Source organism: Macrotis lagotis, chromosome 6, assembly GCF_037893015.1.
Source record: "Macrotis lagotis isolate mMagLag1 chromosome 6, bilby.v1.9.chrom.fasta, whole genome shotgun sequence".
Classification (NCBI taxonomy): Eukaryota; Metazoa; Chordata; class Mammalia; order Peramelemorphia; family Peramelidae; genus Macrotis; species Macrotis lagotis.
In genome coordinates, this window is record NC_133663.1 from 178,982,784 (window position 1) to 179,002,855 (window position 20,072).

The window sequence follows — 20,072 nt, forward strand, 5'->3', positions numbered from 1 at the left end:
TTCACTGAGTAGAAGAATTCTATCATTTCCTATCCCTGTACACATGTGTAAATATATCTTGAGCTTAGCTTTCTCCAGTTAGTAATGCTTTCATTAATAGCATTTCTGCAGTGAATCAGATTTTTCTAATAACTATTTTCAATTAGCCAAATTAAATTAAACATGCTTCCTTCTTACTTATTGTTGTACATGAAGTGAGAAGAAGCTGTTTTTCTTTCTGGAAATTATATTGTGGTCAGTTCTCAGTTTGGTTAACCATTCCTTTTCACCCAAAAAGAGGACATACATACAGTTTTGTGGAAGGGGAAAAGGGAGGTTTCATTTGCTTTTAAACTTCAACAATACAGAAATATATATTGGCCCTTATAAATGGACCATGATATTTGCTATGGCAGATAATATAGTCATTGCTACAATTCAAAAGTTAGGACCATTAGCAAAAATATGAACCTATTGTTATAAAGAGTACAATGAAAGAAATGAAAGAATTGATCCCAGAATGCATTCTTATTATCACTTTAGAAATATTTAAATTCTCATTTGTTTGAACTTCCTTTATAATGTTCTTTTCTTTTGACAATAACCTTTTATGAATACCTAATGTAAAAAATGAATATTAAGTGTATTGTTTTTCAGAGAGAGTAGTTTTTTATTCATTGTGTTCTTCTGAGTTTAGAAAGCAGATCCAGTAGAGAAAATATAATTTCCAGTGAAATTGAAACTCTACTTATCTTAATAGAGGTCAATATTTATAAACATTTCTTTACTATGGACTTACAATGAAGTTTTAAGAGGGAACAAGAAAACCTTTTCATTATAAATTTATTAGCCTAAATTCTTTGGAATATATAGAATAAAGGCAAAAAAAATTCTCAAATGTGTAGACTTTGTCTTGTAAGCAAATGTTGAACAAATTTGTTTTTAGAAAAATAAGATATCCTTTGTTTCTCAAAAAACCTTTTCAATGGACCCCTTTTGAATAAAGTTTAAACAATATAGGGCTGTCATACAATCTGGCATCACTCTACCCTTCCCACTCTATCTCAAAGAACTTCCCTGGTACATAGTAAGAGTTTAAAAAGTACCAGTTGACTGACAGGCTCTGCAGATGCTACACTTCGGCTAGGCTAGACCAATAGCCTTGTCAGGATTTCTGTCTTCTTTATCTTTCTTACACTTCTTTTTATAAACAGTGTATCCTCCTTGCCCAATCAATTGTTGAATTTCTATTCGAATGCATGATCTTCTGACTCATCATCTGAGTCTTTCCTTTCTGCTGCTTCTAAATTTTATCTGATATGTCAGGACTTGACCATACAACACTCATATTCTCATCATATAGCTTCCCATTTCAATTGTGTTCCTTCCTCACTAAGACCTCTCCTTTACTCCTTCCTTATTCATTTATCATGTCTTATTTTATATTATTTGGAATGTTCCATGTCTCCTTCCTAGATTCTGCATGCACAAGGGAAAAGACAGCCTTATTTCCCACTTGGTCCTTCAGAAGTAGAGTGAAAAAAGTTATAAGTTGCCTTTAGATTGCTAATATGTGAATGGGACACAAATTACTAAAGCAAGGACTTTAGACCCTTAGCAAGGGTGTCAGTATTTGAACTAGAAGCCAAAGTGCAGAGAACCCCAGAGAGCAGACCCTCTAGCTGACTCAATATGAATCCCTAAAGCTTCAGGATTTTGATTGCAGATAACTGCATTCCTTTCTCTTGACTCAATGTCCTAGCATGGCTGAGAACAAGGTCCACTATATCTCTTCCTGATTCAGAAGCCCTTGGTTTTGGACCATGGAAACACACACACACACTTTTATAGAATGTGAGTTCTGATGAGTTGAATTGAATTGAATAATTCAACATGAGTGGGTGTGATTAGGTAAAATGCCACTTGAGTCAGCGGCCAGATAATTCACTTGGATAGAACAGGATGTTAATAAGGCCAAGATTACAAGTTCATTCTCCTTATTGATGGACTAATTAACTTTTCTGTGCTCCATAGACATGGATAGCCTCGCTTGATCACAGACAGTTTTCTTGCCTTTAGCTGAAAGGAATACTATTGAGAATGTGTGGGCACATAAGTACAAAGTCATTGCAACTTCTGAAAATAATGCGCCACATATTCTCTTATTAAAGATGACAATTTAGATTTATACTTGTAGGTGAAAATTTGTAATATATAAGTAGATTTTAACTTCATATATGAAAGATAATGTTTAATCATAAATATATGTGTCAATCAATAAACACCTAATTGTGTTTCTTATTAAAAAGTTACACAAGGATAGACTGTATAGATAACCACAGCAATCTAATACTTTCTCAGTAGCAGTTCACAGAGACAAACAATGCCAGTTGTATATCTGAAAAAGTCTATGTCAATTTACATTTTGGCATTCAACATCACAGGGAGATGATTTTTATTCTGATAGAAAACACAAGCACTGGAATTTAGATTATATAATCTACATAGAAAGTTGATCAGAGTACTTAGCATTTGTCTTCATTAGCCTATGAGTCTTTGGAAAGCAGGGATTGTCTTTTTTTTTTCTTTGTTTCCCCAGTACTTAGCACAGTGTCTAATATTGAATGGTATCTTCATCACTAAGAAATGATGCTTTATCTTTAGTAATTTTTTTCCAATTTGGAGGATAAATTCCTGAGGAAACATGATGATAAAATTTTTTACAAATATGTATTTCACTAAATAGCCTTTTCCTAGCATATACCAATACTCTCAACTATGCTACCTATTTCAAAACCTAGAGGAAGAATTCTCTTATATATGAAGAAGAGTAGAAAGAATACTAGATCTGAAGTCAGATATAAGTTCAAAACCATTTTGCTAATAGCTTTAGGACACTATTTGCTCATCCATAAGTGAAAGAGTTGGACTAGATGATCTCTGAGGTAATATACAACACTAAATCTACATCCCTATGACCTTTGTGCAGGATGGATAATGTTTTACAGAGAAAAGGAGAATCAACCAACAGGACTTTTCATTTATTAATGACAATAGAATTATTGCTGGAAAGACCTTAAAGTCATCCAGTCCAATCCTATCATTTTTCACAATATAAAATAGAAGTTTAGAGAGATCAAATAATATATTCAAAACTAGACAGGAAATAGGAGTGATTCGAACTCAAATCTTCTGACTTCCTAATTCTGAATCTTTTTAAAAAAAATACTGTGTAAGCTTTTAAAAATTATTTGTGTAAGATTTTTTATTTTTAATTTGAGAACTTATTCATGACCTTTCCAACCTTTGTTTGCATTGTCCTACCCAGGTACTTAGCTAAGATTATTATTACAATTACAATTGTTATATATAGAATTGATCCATTCATTCAATTACAATACACATTAAGGAATAAAATTGCTTAGTAATTTTGGTTTGTTACAATCACATAATCTAACAGTGTTCAATTGTGTTAGATCTGTGGTCTGTGATATCTTTCTCTAGAACTAGAAATTAAAAAAATGAAAATAAAAAAACTTTAAAGTTATGACTGCACCAATTTGCACTCATGAAGGATCTCTAAATCTCCACCTTTAAAATAAGAGATTAAACTGTTCTTCTGTTGAAAACAAACATGTAAATAACCTACTCAAGCTTGTAGATAAAGTTAACATCCATTCATTCATTCTCTAAATCCTTTTAGAAGAAGAGAAGCAACAATATGGTCTCAGAGCTATGAAGATTTATGTGTCTTAGTTCATTTTTAAGGGCACTAGGCTTTTCCATAGATAGATACATACATACATACGTACATACATACATACATAGATCAAGTTATATTATATAGATAGATAGATAGATAGATAGATAGATAGATAGATAGATAGATAGATATGACAAGTTAGGTTAAATCAAAGAAAACAAGACAGAATTTGAATAGAAAGAATAGTAATTGGCAGATACTGTACCAGGTGACTTGATGATTAGCTTCAGTGATGTCGTATGAACCTGGAAGAAACAGTTAGGTATTCTTAATCTAGCCAACTAAAGTTTCCAGTCCAGTATCCAAGAATTAAGGAACAAGGCCCAGGAACCTAAGTCAAAAAGTCTAGACTATAAAAGAATAGGACATAGTCCAAGGACCTGGACTGCAAGACAACACCAGCAGCAGAATGAATCATGATGCTGACCTGAATGCATATGAGATAGGCAGACCTCTAAAAGTCTCAGAGTGTAGGCAGACTTGGGCCCTTTAGGTGAGGATCATAAAGGCAAAAGTCTACGGTAGGAACATGAAGAATCATAAACTAAGGCAACAGCTGACACAGTGAATATTTGAACCTGTCTCAAAGTTTCTTTCAGTGATCTAAACATATAAATTGGAGAATAAATTTAAGAGTGATATGAAATATTTCTACCTCAACTTACCCTGTACACTTATTTATCTTCCAGCAAGTGAAAACATAGTGATCAATCAGTTGTTCCAGTCCAAATTGTCACAAACAGGATCCCTCATCTCTCCCTATCCTTCCTTCAAAGTTCGATGGTCCAGATCTAACATGCTCAATAAAAAATTGCCAACTGCCTCAGTTACCAGTGAAACAAAGAAATACCTAGAACTCAGCAAGGTAAGAATATTTTGTGACCCTTTCCCTGATCAAATTCTTAATATGTTTGTCTTAGTCTTATTATATCTTTCAGTTATCTGTACCTCCATATGGGATGTAAATGGAGAGAGACAATGACTTGATACAATAGTCATTGAAAAAAATTGTGGAAAGAAGGTATGAAATCTACTTTCTTCCCAAGACAATACTGTATAGTGAAAATTCAATAGCAAGTACAATATTAATAATTTTATTGGTTGTCTGTGCAACATCCTATTTATGTTTCATCTCTATGGCTGTCTTTTTGATGAATGGGAAGTAACTTCAGGGACAGTAGGCTTAGAGGGATAAACACAGCTTCCTTATTCTGTTGACATTAATCACTTCAGAGGTTTTTGGTCTCTCAACAATAAATTGTAAGTTCTTTTACAGACATGGTGTATTTTTCATGGACTAGAGCTATATATTTTTTAGTTTATTTTGAAGGTATTTAACTTTTTCCTTCTACTTAATTTTGATTTCATATTTATCCTATCCAAGCTGATATCTCCATATAATCTGTCTAATTCTTCTTCCTATTTAGTAGAACAAAATGAAACCATAAATAAGATTGAGGATTGACCAGAATTGGTGAAGTAATCGAGGGATATTTTTAGATTCAGTGTCTTAATGTTTTTTCATTCTACTTGCTTGTCTCTGCCAAAACTATAAAAATATAGGGAACTATAATTTTGAAGATGGTCAGCATGATCGATTAATAGAAATGTCCTATTCCTAATTGGAATGCATTTTTTCTATACATATTGAAATAAAAACATAGTCATATTTTAGAGTGGTATTAGAAAAAAAATTGTATGTACTAGACATGAATAGAAAATTATTTTTCAGAGCATAGTGAGTTCAAAAGTATTAAGAATGAAAATTCATTCAAATTAGATATCTTGATGTGGATAATAACTTTTTATTAAGTATCATCCTTGGAAAATGCTGACTTCTAAGCAAGAAGAGGTATGGCTTATTTCTCTGTTCCTTTTGATCTCCCCTAAACCTTTTATTTTCATTATAATGGGAAAAAACTAGCAGTCAAATTATTGCATTTTATTTTTAAAAAATATTTGTTAAGGGGCAGCTAGGTGGCACACTGGATAGAGCACCAGCCCAGGAGTCAGGAGTACCTGAGTTCAAATGTGGCCTCAGACACTAAATAATTATCTAGCTGTTTGGCCTTGGGACTTAACCCCATTTGCCTTACAAAAAAAAAACTTAAAAAAATATTTGTTAACAGGATAAAATGTTATGGTATCCCAAAATTTACATGCAATCCATTATACTTTTCCTAACCCAGATTTCCCAGAAGTTCAGTTAATCCCAGGAACTACTCTATTCCCATAAGAAATCAAAAGGTCTAATTTGAAAAGATAGTTTAGGGGCAGCTAGGTGTGCAGTGGGTAGAGCACCAGCCCTGGAGTCAGGAGTACCTGAGTTCAAATGTGGCCTCAGACACTAAATAATTATCTAGCTGTTTGGCCTTGGGACTTAACCCCATTTGCCTTACAAAAAAAAACTTAAAAAAATATTTGTTAACAGGATAAAATGTTATGGTATCCCAAAATTTACATGCAATCCATTATACTTTTCCTAACCCAGATTTCCCAGAAGTTCAGTTAATCCCAGGAACTACTCTATTCCCATAAGAAATCAAAAGGTCTAATTTGAAAAGATAGTTTAGGGGCAGCTAGGTGTGCAGTAGGTAGAGCACCAGCCCTGGAGTCAGGAGTACCTGAGTTCAAATCCCACCTCAGACACTTAATAATTACCTAACTGTTTGGCCTTGGCCAAGCACTTACCCCATTGCCTTGCAAAAAAAAGAAAAAAAAACATAGTTTACACTTAAAAGGGTACTTTACTCTTCTCTCATACTTTTCCATGATTATCAGATCTCCCCATTCTTATATTTTTTTTTTGCTACAAAGTATTTTAATCCTGGATACCTCAGCCCCTTTGACAGAGTGCATTATTGGGCATCTTACATAGTCTTATAATTGAACAACACACCTATAATTCTATTTGTATACAAATTGCTTTTTTGCTTGACCTCTGAAAATTATAATTCATTAGAATGTTTTTGACTTGACTTGTTCATCTCAGTGAAGTTCATCTGATCTTGTAAAGGAAATAGCTCAAAATTGATGCAAGGAATTTTTTTAATTCTCTACTCTCATTCAAACTAAAGCAATAAAGTTAATTAACTTCTTACCTTTTTAGAATGAATCTTTAAACCTTCAGATGTGATAGACCAAATCTATTGCACCTTCATGATTTACTGAATTACAATATTAAATTACTCAACTAATCTATTATCGAGTGAGATATAATTAATTGTCCCTCTGTCCTTCTGTTGCTCAATATCCCTTTTGTTACATTGCTTTCAAAGTCTTTATTCCTTATAAACCTTTCAATTTTAACTACATATGCATATGTTACCATAATATATTACAGAAACAACCCAATTTGTCATCATTCTTCAAAAGGCAAGTAATACATTTGTGAATTATATTAGGGGAAAAAAATTACCTGACTAGAAAGACATCATGTAGACTATCTACTTAGTAGTAATACTGATTAGAGTTAAATGTAAAGATATAATTTGATATTAAAATGCTTCTTTATAGAAAAATGTCCTTATTTTATCTTCTGACAGGCTACATATAGTAAAAAAATATTTGTTTCTATATTAGCTTAAATTATCAGAATAATTTTCTGCAGAGTATATTGTTGCACCAGTAAATCAGTCATCTAGAATCTGGAAGTATATTTTTGCTTAACTTAAAATAAGTCGGCAGATCTGACTTAGCAACTCTTTTCTTGAAAATTTGCCACTCAGAAAAATATATTCAGCGGGTCATTTTTCCCCAACATATATTAAAATTGCTAAAAATACTCTGGTTCTGATTTCAGAATTTATGTTATAAGTCTATTTGCCTGCAAGGGATTCTATGGATGGTATGGATGTGTTACTTTTCTCAAATTCAGATAAAATCTTTCTCACTTGTGCTTTCTTTCCCCTCTTGCAGCTGCTTAAAAAGAAAGGAACATCTACATTTCTTCAGAAATTAGAAAAAGGAGGTCCAGTCACAGTGGCATCACAACTCAGGGTTAGTGCTCTGTTTTTTGAAAGATTGTATGTGTGTATGTGTGTGTGTGTATACATACACACATGTGTTTATATATGTATATGTTGTAAAAGTAGCCTATAACTAAAATAAATATGAGGGTTTTGATTTGCATCTTTGTGGTTCTCTTCCTTCCCCCAATTTGGCTCATAAAATAAACTTAGATGTTCACAACAAAATTTAAACCAAAAATAATGCCCAGTATGAGAAAAATAACTTGAACTTGCAAAATTTCATTCTAAACTATTCTTGTTCAATGTGTTATTTTCAGATAATTGGATTTTACTTCTCTCCACAGAAATCTCTCATGGATATCATTGGGAAACTTCAGAAGGGCTCACCACATTTTATTCATTGCATCAAACCCAATAACTCTAAGCTGCCAGATACATTTGATAATTTTTATGTGTCTGCTCAGCTACAATATATTGGGGTCTTAGAGATGGTGAAGATCATTCGGTATGGATACCCAGTTCGCCTCTCCTTCAATGATTTCTTGTCAAGGTAAAGTCTTTTGGCCTGGATAAAAGCTTGTTTTACCTGTGGTACACAGAATGCTGTAAGAGCATTTTGCTATTATTGTTGTTTGTGATGAGGTCTCAAATCATCTTTCAAGAAAAACCTATTTAACTGGACATATAATTCCATATTTTAAATGGAAAGGACCACAAGCAAAGAACTGTAAGACATTACTGAAGCTCCCCACCCACACAAACCCCCAAATTTGTCAAAACTGTGTGTGTAAAATTCATTCAATAAATATTTAATGAGTCTTATTTGGTAGCTATAAAAAGGAATGTAAATATTTTCAGTATGCACAGTTATTGCCCTCAAGATTGTTTCAATCTAGTAACAAAATTCACACACACACACACACACACACACACACACACACACACAAACACAAACACGACATAACTCAAGGCAGAATAAGGTAACTTAGAGAATCACAAACTCATGATTGGGTAGTTCAAAGGAGGACAAGACTGGCATGGAATCAGAAATATTTATGAAAGGGGACCTTCAAAATGGGCTTTGAAGAATGCATAGAATTTATTTGTGTATGTTTATTTTTAAAAATATTTTATTTTTTTCTAATTACATGTAAATTTTTTAACATTTATTTTTTTAAATTTTGAATTTCAAATTTTTCCCCACACTCTCTCTTCTCCTCCCTCTTAGAGAAAGCAAGTAATTTGATATAGGTCAATATATGTGCAATCATATAGAACTTATTTCTTTTTTCAGTTAATAGTATTTCATTTTTTCCAATTACATGAAAATATAGTTTTCAACATTCAGCAAAACCTATTTAGATATTAAATAATGCTGGGAAAAAAACTCAGACCAAAGGGGGAAAAGACACAAGAAAAATAAATAAAATTGCTTCTATCTGCATTCATATTTCATTAGTTCTTTTCAAGAGGCCTTCAAAATTGTCCTGGATAATTTTATTGTTGAGAATAGCTATCATTCACAGCTGATCACTGTATAATATTGCTGTTACTGTGCACAATATTCTCCTGGTTCTGCTGACTTCACTTTGCTGATATTCAAGTAAGTCTTCCTAGATTTTTTTCTGAAAGCATACTGCTCATCATTTCTTATACAATCATATACCAAAACTTGTTAAGCCATTCCCCAATTGATGAATACTGCAATTTTCAATTTTTTGCCACCACAAAGAGAGCTGCTATAAACATTTTAGCACGTATGGATTCTTTTCCTTTTTTCTTAAACATCTTTGGAAATAGAACAATCTTCATTAGAAAACTGCTTCTTCATATCCTTTGATCATTTGACAAAGTTTTTATATATCTTAGATATTAGACTTTTTGTCTGAGAAATTTCCTCAATTTTCTGATTTTCTTTCTTTTTTTCTTTTTGTTTTTGCAAGGCAGTGGGGTTAAATTGACTTGCCCAAGGTAACACTATTAGGTAATTGTTAAGTGTCTGACACTGGATTTGAATTTAGGTCCTCCAGACTCCAGGACCAGTGTTCTATCCATTGCACCACCTAGCTGCCCCCCTCTGATTTTCTTTTGATACTTTTTGTAATTATAGATCATTTTCCTTTTTAAAAAAATATCTCTGGGATAAAGATCTAGTCATAGAATACATAGAATTTAGAAAGACAAAGGTAAGGAAGGATGTTATTCATAGATGCTCATATGTGTGCATCAGCCAAGTGTGCCCATATGAATCATCACACCTGAGGCAAACATTATCATCGGGTGCTCCCCTTCTCTGAAAGCAAAGGTCAATATTCATTCTCCAAATTGTGTTGGGTCTCTCAATCCATATTATACTTAATTATGATTAGGTGTAATGGCATGAGTGTTAACAAAGACAAAGAGCTTGAAAATCCAAGGCTGTGTTTGAGAGTCAGCATAATGTAAAAGAAAAGAGTTTGCAAGATATGGATTTGAATCCTGCCTCTCACACCTACCAATGTACTTAACATGAGCAAGTCAGTTAATTTCCTTGGCTCATATTCCTCATTTGTAAAATGCAAACTATTTTATAGGGCCTTTGTGAAGATTAAATGAGAATAATGGTAAAGCACTTTGTAAATTTGAATGTTCTAGAAAAACTACAATAACAATGACTTTGGTATGGCTAGAGTAGGAGACAAGTTCTGTTCTCATACCTCATTATAATGTTGAAATGTTCAATTATCTAAAATAATTGTGAAATGTATCAGGAGAGGGAGTATGCACAATAGGGAAATGATGAACACTTTAAGTGTCAGAGTGAAATGAATGGACTATGATATAGTGAAGTATAAAAACTATAAAATTTGTTTAAAGTCATAGCAATTCAAACCTGCAACCCCAAACTAAGGAGTTGGCATTTATTTGTTTAGTAGACAATGATTAATTAATGATAATTTTTAAGTAAGAAAATATTACTACTACTTCTTCTACTATTACTACTTACTACTACTGCTACTACTACTAATGCTTAAAATGATTGATATGGCAGTGTTTTGAATGAATTAAAAGAAGGAAAGGGATTGTAGATAGTAATATTAACTAGGAGACTATTGTACTTATATAAATTGGAAGTAAAAAAGGAAAGGACTTTCAAATGGTATGTGGATTGGAAATGAGAGGATTGGAGAGATTCTTGGTGGGATGTTGGAGTTGGAAAAATAAAGTAGAGAAAATAAGATAACAGGGATAGGGTAAAAAGAGAGGCTGGAAAAGAAAACAGTAAGTAAAAATAAGATGGAGGGAAATTTAAAAATAGTAATTCTGAGTTTGAATGTGAATGGGATGTTTATAGCAGCTCTCTTTGTGGTGGCAAAGAACTACAAATTTCAGTGATCTCCATCAGTTGGGGAATGACTACAAGTTTTGGTGTGTGGTTGTGATGGAATACTTTTATGCTCTATGAAATGATAAGCTCAATGATCTAGAAAGACATGGAAAGACTTGCATTAATTGTGAAGAACTAAGTGAGAAGAACAAAAGTAACTTTAGATACAGTAACAAGAATGTTTTAAGAATGACATTAAGTTTTTTATTATTATACAAATGTACGAGTTTAAAATATAGATCATATGAAAAAGATGCTATCTGTATCCAAAGAAAGAACTGATAAATAAAAGGCTATATGAAATATACATACTTATATATATATAATATATACATATATTATACATTCTTCTATTCATATATGTGTATATATTCATATATATGCATACATATATGTGTATATTATATATGTATTTATGTCTAATGGTAGATATTAGTAGCACAGGTCAGGAGGGGGAGGGAAGCAAAAAAGGAAAAAAAGGAAAAAATTACATGATAATTTTATTATATGTTTAAAATGAATAGCAAGTAGTATGTAACAGATTTGTAGTTTCATGAGCAATTGTCTTTTTATTATAATATGTGATAGAAATATTTTATCCTATAAGTTAAAAAATAAAGTAATTTTTTAAAAATGGAAAAAACATCTATATAGAATAATGCAAAGGAGGAGATAGTAAGAGAGAGAGAGAGAGAGAGAGAGAGAGAGAGAGAGAGAGAGAGAAAAGAAACATCATCCATAGGTGTGAATATATTGTGGATCATTTTGGCCAAGGTGTGCAGCCCACATTGCCCATGCTCTATATAGCTATAGATGTGACTGAAGGGTATTTTTTAGCAGAAAAGTATCATAATCAAACTGATAAGAAATTTTCTCAGGCAGTGATGAAAATGATGGCTTGGAAAGGGGAGAGAATGAAAGAAAGGAAAATGAGGTGGGAGGTTCTTAAAATATCTGGACTGCAATGATTGGTTCCAATGGGAGAAGACAGGGATAAGATGAATGTGAACATAATTGCAAATGTATGAATGAAGAGCGCAGAGCAACTGATTGGATTTAAGAGACCACAGAGTAAGTCAAAATTGATTCAGGTCTTCAATGGGAGTGACTATGAAAAATGTTGTCACCTTTATTAGAAATATAGAAGTCAGGTTAGGACTTGTCAATCTCAGGAGTCATTTGAGAAAGAAGATGAGTTCAATTTTGAAGGTTTGAAACTGGAATAATAGAATGAATTGAAATTATAATAGAATTGTATAGAATTGAAATGATAGAATAGTCTCAGCAGCTTTCTTCAGTATCTAAGAAAATAATAAAGTTCAAAAACATAATCTTGATTTAAATTTTTATAAATAAAATTTAAATTAATTTAGAATGTAAAAGATCATCACATTAATGTGTTCATTTTTTCTTATTGTTATGAAGGAAATGCTATAAGTATGCTTGTGCTATATAAGACTTCTTTATTCAATTGTCAACAAAAGGGAATTTGCTACTGTAATAATTTAGTCATTCTCTAGGTGTTCACACATGCATTCAACAAGCGTTAACGTTAGAAATATTTATTGGACACTTACCTGGTACCCAATATATTTGATTCATTGATATTTACACACTAAAAAACTGGATGAATTCTAAAATATGCTTTTTAGCCTGGGCAAAATCTATGCCAATATTTCAAAGATCTTATATGTTTTGTGAAGCATTTGAACTACTTTGACCACTCTGCTAGAACTACCAAATTTTACACCAGATTATAAATCATTCCCAAGGTAAATTTAGACAGTCTAGTGGTGTTGTTCTTCTGGTATTTGAAGAAAATTTTACTCCTTAGTATTACTCCTTAGAATACTCTGGTCTCATTCCAACTATTCTTATCAGCATCTTTGATTCAGGTAAAAGGGTCATTTTGTATATTCTTTTGTGTAATAAATTGCCGTAGCATCCCTACACCCTCACAAAAATCATCACTAAAAACTCAGTGTTTCAAACATGTATTCTCACATCCTTAGCTAGACTGATATTCTCTTGACTCATAGAAATACCCAAAGTCTCTTCATTTGGAGAATCTGCTAGAGCTTGCACAGTGCTATAGCCCTTGAAAACCCAAGATCATCTCTGTGTTCATGAAGATCCCCACATAAAATCTATCAATTTAAATTGATTGTCTAAGTCAAATATATATACATACAATAAAGAATTGGAATGCTTTAAAATACCACAGCAGACAAATTATAATCCTGTTTAATATACCATGGTTTACAACATGACAATTTCTAAAATATAGATAATTCTTCTTAGAATCAAATGTTAAACTACAGCTCTTTTTGTAAAACTTCATCTAACAGAGATACCAAGCTTTAATAGTGTGTTTGGAACTTCTGAATGAGAGTAAATTTCTTAAATACTATCTTATATTTTTTATGTTGCTTTAAAAGATTTTAGAAATTCTCTGATAAGGAGTACTTGATTCTTATTTAGTGAATCAACTGTAAGGAAATTAGTTGAATTATTTCTAGGAAACAGCAAAAAATCAAGGAGATAATATCTTTAAATAATATTGTGGGAAAGAAAAAGCTATAGGAAAGATAATAGCCACATAGATGGTTGATTAAAATAAGAGCATTCATCTAAGACTTTATACTGTCTTGATTCAACCTGACAGTTGTATTACACATTACTCCCCCTCCAGCACTTTGTTTCAGACAAGCCAGACCATTCACTGTTACCTAAATTCAACATGCCATTGCCTGCCTTGGTGCATTTGTGCAGACTGTCTCCCATGCCTAAAATTCACTCCTTCCTGATGTCTGACTTTCTGACTTCTCTTCCTACAAAGTTGAACTCACATGCCACCTCCTACATGAAACCTTTCTGTTAATGTTAAATGAAATTACTCTTTCCCTTCTTATTTTTCTTAAGCACTTTGTCACTATAAGAGGCAATATAGTTTGGTCTTTGTGGACAGAATGTTGGACTTGGAATCAGGCAGACCTAGGATTAAATCCTCCCTTTGACACTTACTATCTGTGTGATCAATGAAAATGATGGTAAAGTGGCTGCATTACCATCTGCTTTTCCACTGCCTCCTATTGACCATGGAAATTTTCTAAATGACTTGCAGCTGATACTACCTATATGCATCTTCTCTCTCATTGGAATGTGCACTCCTGTCAAGCCTCAACTCTTTGTATCCTCAACAGTTGACATAGAGATAAACACATCCCTTCATTCAGTTATGCAATTTCTTTGACACTTAGTTTTCTCATCTGTAAATAAGGGTAAAAACACCACTAGCATTTATCTCATTGATTATCCCTTTAGGTTATTAGTTATTTGAGGGAAGAGATTGTCTTTTGCCTCTTTTTGTATCCCTAGAGTTTAGCTTAATGTCTAGCATGTATCTATATAAAGGTCTTTAAAAGTCTTACCATGCTATATGCATGTTGGTTATTTTTATTCCCATTTCCCAGATGAGGAAACTGAAACACAAAGTACAGTCTTTCCTAAGGAAACATAATAAATCAAGAGCCAAAAACTGAATGCAATTATCTATAAATATGTGTAATGTAAGCAAAATGGAGTCAAGTGGAAAATAGATTCTCCAAGTAAAAGGTATATCAAAAGCCTTAGTGCAGTTTTAAGCTAGTAAATCTGAGGAGAATGATGGAGTCTCATTTCACTTACTAACAACCAGAATTTCTCTCATGCTTCTTCTCCCTTTCTTACCACTTCCATTCTCATCTACCCTAGAGGATTGTAATAGTCACCTAGTTGGTCTCTGTATCTTCGTGCTCCTCCCACACCCACTTCTCAATCCATCTTTTACATTAATGTCAGTGGAACCTTTGCAAATTCTGATCACCTTATTCATCTATGGATAAACATTCACTGAATCCTTAATACCTAATGAATTAAGGATGAACTCATTATGGCATTCAAAGCCATCCTTAATAGATTTCCAACTTACCATTCTCACACTGTTTTATAATATTCTCCTTTATATTCCAAATTAGTTGGATAGCTCACAATATTCTCTGTTCTCATCTTGATTTCTCCTATATTCCTATAATTGCTCATGTTATCACCCATATTTGTTATGTAGAAACCAAAAAAAAATGTACATAAAATGAACTGCCTGCCAATGATTGTATCTAAGCCCCAAGGTTTTATTTGTAACAAGGTTTTTTTTTATTTGTAGTGAGTTTTGAATTATTTCAATATATTTTCTTTTAATAAGTATTTATTAAGGACAGTTAGATGATATAAAGGATAGAATATTGGGATTAGAGTCAGGAAAGCCCTTCATACTGAGTTCAAATCTGGTCTCAGAATTTACTAACTGTGTGACCCTGGACAAAGTCATTTGCTCTTTTTACTTTAGTTTCCTCATCTGTAAAATGAACTGGAAAAGGAAACAGTAAACCTTTCCAGTATCTTTGCCAAGAAAGCCCCAAATGGGGTCACAAAGATTCAGATACAATTGAACAACCAAACAACAAAAATGTCAGGCACTATGCTAAACATTGGAATAAAAAGACTGAAAAAGAAATAACTATTCTTTCCCTTGAGATAAGTCTGTACAGAGATAAGTAAATAAATTATATAATCAAAACATACAAAGTGATTTTATATATAGAGGATCAATAATTAATGACTAGGGAATTGGGAAGTTTCTTTAAAAGAGATGATACTTGAGATGCGTCTTGAAAGAATCTGAAAGTTTCAAAAGAAAGAGGTAAGGAGGTGAATGAATGAATTCTAGCATGAGAAATATCTTGTGTAAAGAAACAGAAATGATGTGTGGAATTTACCTTGGAGAAACAGCACTATCACATTGTTATCTAGAAGTCCATTGCCTTCCAATCCAAAATTTCTTAATATCACAAATTTTCTATGCATCTTGAGGTTCATCCTATGCCTATCTTTTATTCAATAAAATAATTATGTTTTGGGTGGGACCAAAATAACTCCACAGAGAAGTTTATGGTTTAATGACATGACCTTGTTTAAGGAAGGAAAAAAAAAACACTGAAGGAACTGCTTAGTAATAGTATTAAAGGTTTTAGTATTTTGCTTGGCATGGGGAGGAATTATGATCAGCTTTCTCAGATTGCGATTGGATAGAATCCCTATTAGAAACAGGTCTGAGTCATTTAGCTTTTTTAAATGACACAATTATTAGTGAAAGGTCATGCCATCAAACTAAATTGGATGTGGGGGAGGGAGCAAAGAAGATGCATTTTAGCTCTTGAGTTAAAACTAATAGGTAATAGCTACCCAGTACACCAGGCAGTCCCCAAGAATCATAGACCTATGTTGGAATCTTCTAGAAGTTTGGTTTGTTATGTGAAAATGATGCCAGTTACTGTCAATGGATCTTTAATAAAAATTTGAATTAATAAGGTCAGAAGCTATTAAATACTGTAAAAACAGACAGCCCAGATATAATTGGCAAAAGATAAATGTGATTCTAGGAGGGTTTGCCAAGTCTAACTGCAGTGTCTCTGCTGAACCTGCCTGCAGCATTGGCTCATTTTTTGAAGCTTTATAAAGAGTGGGAGGGAAGCCTATCTGTAGCTTCTTTATGAAATGTGAAAATGAAACAGAAGGCTAAGCAATAACTTGTATAATTCATCTTCAAATTAAACAAAAGACAACCCAATTCCATATTGATTAATTGACTATGGTCAATGAATCCTCTATGATCTAGCCTGATTTCTTTTTCTAGATACAATGGAAACTTCAAAATATTTGGGGAGGTAAAAAGGTTTAAGGCAAGAAGTGACTGGTATTTGTCTTATCAAACTGATAGACTTCCTAATTTCTGCTATGCCAAGCGAAATGTTCCCTACTGTCAGCGGGCAGCCAATCAAAATGTCACTATGAGTTGAATAACAAACTTGAAGCATTTTGTAGTCTGAAAAAAGTCAAAGAAAAACATACTGAATGATTGCAGTGCTTGGATAGCAGTGCAGAATATAAAAGGGGAGAAAAGTTTAGTTAAAGGATTGAATCACATTCAGTTATTGTTCCCTTGTACTAAATTTTATCCTTGAAAAGACCAGTTAACTTTGTTCAGTGTCAGGGTCAGAGAACATTCCCTAATCCTGGTCAATGATCTTGCAAATGTATTCCATTGGTTAAAAAGGAACTAGGTGATGGAGTGTGGATGGACAGTTGTAAAAACAATTGGAAGAACATATTCTTCAGGACAAGTCAACCATGTAATTGTCTCTCTGTGAAGGGCAACATTTTCATTTTTAAGCAATTAATTTAAAGAGAATGACACTAAAGAGCAATCACAGCTAAAATTTTTGAAACCTTAAAGTAAATAGCAGAACCAATCACCCTCCAACAATTTATAGCTAACCAATAATTTTTTTCATAGACACATTGTCTTCAAAAAAGAAATGAAAAGGATCAAATAAAACATCACCTCCCCCATTATCATTATCATATCACCACTACCATCACCCATTTTTTTTAATTTTCAGATTCATAAACTATTTTCCCCAGAAGTTTCTTAGGTAGAAAAGGGAAGTAGTACTGGTATTATCAGCCTCATTTTCCAGATGAAGATGAAGTTCAGAAAGGGTAAGTACTTATCCATGATCACATACCCAGGTTTCTTAGGTCAAGCCTTATGCTTATTCCACTACAGTTTAATCTTTGTGTTCTGACCGTAGCATGATATGTTTGATAAATTTAGTCGCATGCTTAGAAAACTGTTTCTCAGCACACCATATTTTAATCTTCATTGAATAACTTCTCTAAGACAGTTTGACCCTCTAATATGCATCTTTAGACACATTAAATGGATTGAGTAATAACTTGTGAATCACTGCTATACTCTTTTTACAACATCTTCAGCACACTGCTAGTCTCATTACATCTAAATTACACAATTCATTTTGTAATATAGTTGATTATACCCATATGGTTGTTAGTGTGTGAAAGTTCTCTTGTTGTTTTAAATTAGAAATACATCAATGTGTTACAGTACCATAAGAAGACCTAAGGAGGAGTAAAGGATTAATGACATTAAGTTGTCTTACCATTCATTGCTAAAAGTGTTTGGGGAAGCATTTTACATCATAGATTGTTTTTAAAAAGCTATAGCTGAATAAAGGGGAAAAAAAGAAGTTATTAAGCAAAAACACTTTCCATATTGAAAGTCCTATGATAAAACAACATTGAGAAATGAATTTGTTTATTTTTTAATTCCTAAGAAAATAAGTTATAAAAGAAGTATATTTATCACCTGATAGCTAAAATTTCATCTTTTTCTCTCTAGTTAATATTTCCCCTTACCCTGGAAATAATGTTGTATTACTAATCTTATCTAATTTTATTTATTTATCTGTATATATATATATGTATTATATATATAATACATATATATATATATATATAGTCAGATAGATAGACACTAGAATCAAGAGATTCCAAGATGGTGGATAATATTTCATTTTAATCTCTGTATCCTCAGTCCCTGTGAAAGTGCTTTGTGTGTAGTATGTTATTAAGGACTTATTGTCCTTATTAAATCTAGTTAAACTTCAATTTGTCATATAAGATTGATTGAATAAAAATGAAAGATACTGGAAATTAATTTTTACCATATATTTCTTTGCATTTAATGCTATAGGAGATTCATTTTTAAAATGTTACATCACAGTCACTCTTATACAAAATTCTCACTCATCTTTGGTTGCTGCCAATGGTCTGGGGGGGAGAAAGTATTCTAATTTTTTGTGAGTTGCTTTTTCCAGTACTCTGAAATACAGATTTTAAGATTATATATTGAAAACTAGGAGGGACCTAGAGATTATCAACCCAACCTCTTCATTTTATAGTAGACTGAGGAAATATAAAGCAAGAAATTAAATTATTTGTCTATTGTTACCAGCACAGCTTGAGTGTATGTACTATGTGAACCTAGGTTCTAACAAGTTCACAGCAATTTTACAAGGATCCAAGTTTGTATGCCATTAGATATTCTGAAGATAAAATTGAGGTTAGTTAACTAATATGTCCCCTGTAAAAAATGAAAAATTTAAGAACTGCAATCACCAAAAAATTTGCACATTTGACCAACCACAATTCTAGACATACAGAAGACTCATAATGAAACATACAGTCCATCTCCTTAAGAGAAATGATGGGCTCAGAGAGCGTTTTGAGACATATATATTTTTGGACATGACCAAAATCTGAATTATTTTTGTTTGACTGTGCATATTTGTTTCATGGGTTTTGATTGAAGTTATAAGGGAGAAAAATTCTTTAATTTAAAATATTTTTTGAAAAAAATTAGCAATGAAATATTTGCCTGCATTGCTAATAGAAAGACAGGAAGCTAAATCCAGCCAATAAAAGTCCCATATTTTAATTGTACTCATATCAATATTTGGAAGCTTGGCTAGAGAAGTGGCAACACAAAAATAAATAATTACATTACCAACATGTGAAACTCTGTAGACTGAACTTTTCTGCAGTGACCTAAACCCTGTACAAAGAATATCTCACTTTGCTTTGATTCCACTAACATATCCCTACCAGGATTATTCTACCAATGTTTACTTTAAGAAGTAGGTTTCTAAGCATTAACTGCTTCATGTGTATCCTTAGTTAGTGGTAGTAACACAGTTGAAATGATGAGATAAACATTGATTTGTTAGGTGTCTTTGGCAATCTTCTTTCAACTTTGATTTGGATTATGGATTATACTTTCACTTGACTTCTATACAAACCACTCTTCCTTCAACTTGACTAACTACTCATGTTCATTCTAACACTTCTGTGAATGTTTCTGAATTTTCTACTCTAATACTTTGCTTTCTCTCTACATTCTGTCCTTTGGAAATTTCATTAATTCTTACACCCCAACTATTTATTACATAAATAATCAACTCTCCAGTTTCTTCCAATTCTATACTCACTTCCCACATGATCAGCAATCTATTTGATACCTCTAACTGAATGTTAT

The 20,072-nt window shown here is 32.5% G+C and overlaps 1 protein-coding gene across 1 annotated transcript in view; it reads left to right on the forward strand.

Moving 5' to 3' along the window:
* MYO16 (myosin XVI) overlaps nt 1-20,072 on the forward strand; it is an 851,952-nt gene that overhangs the window by 595,607 nt on the left and 236,273 nt on the right. The window contains exons 25-27 of the mRNA XM_074192022.1: nt 4,432-4,607; nt 7,661-7,741; nt 8,058-8,263. Of these exons, the coding sequence (XP_074048123.1) occupies nt 4,432-4,607; nt 7,661-7,741; nt 8,058-8,263 (463 nt within the window). The remainder of the gene's footprint in view (nt 1-4,431; nt 4,608-7,660; nt 7,742-8,057; nt 8,264-20,072) is intronic.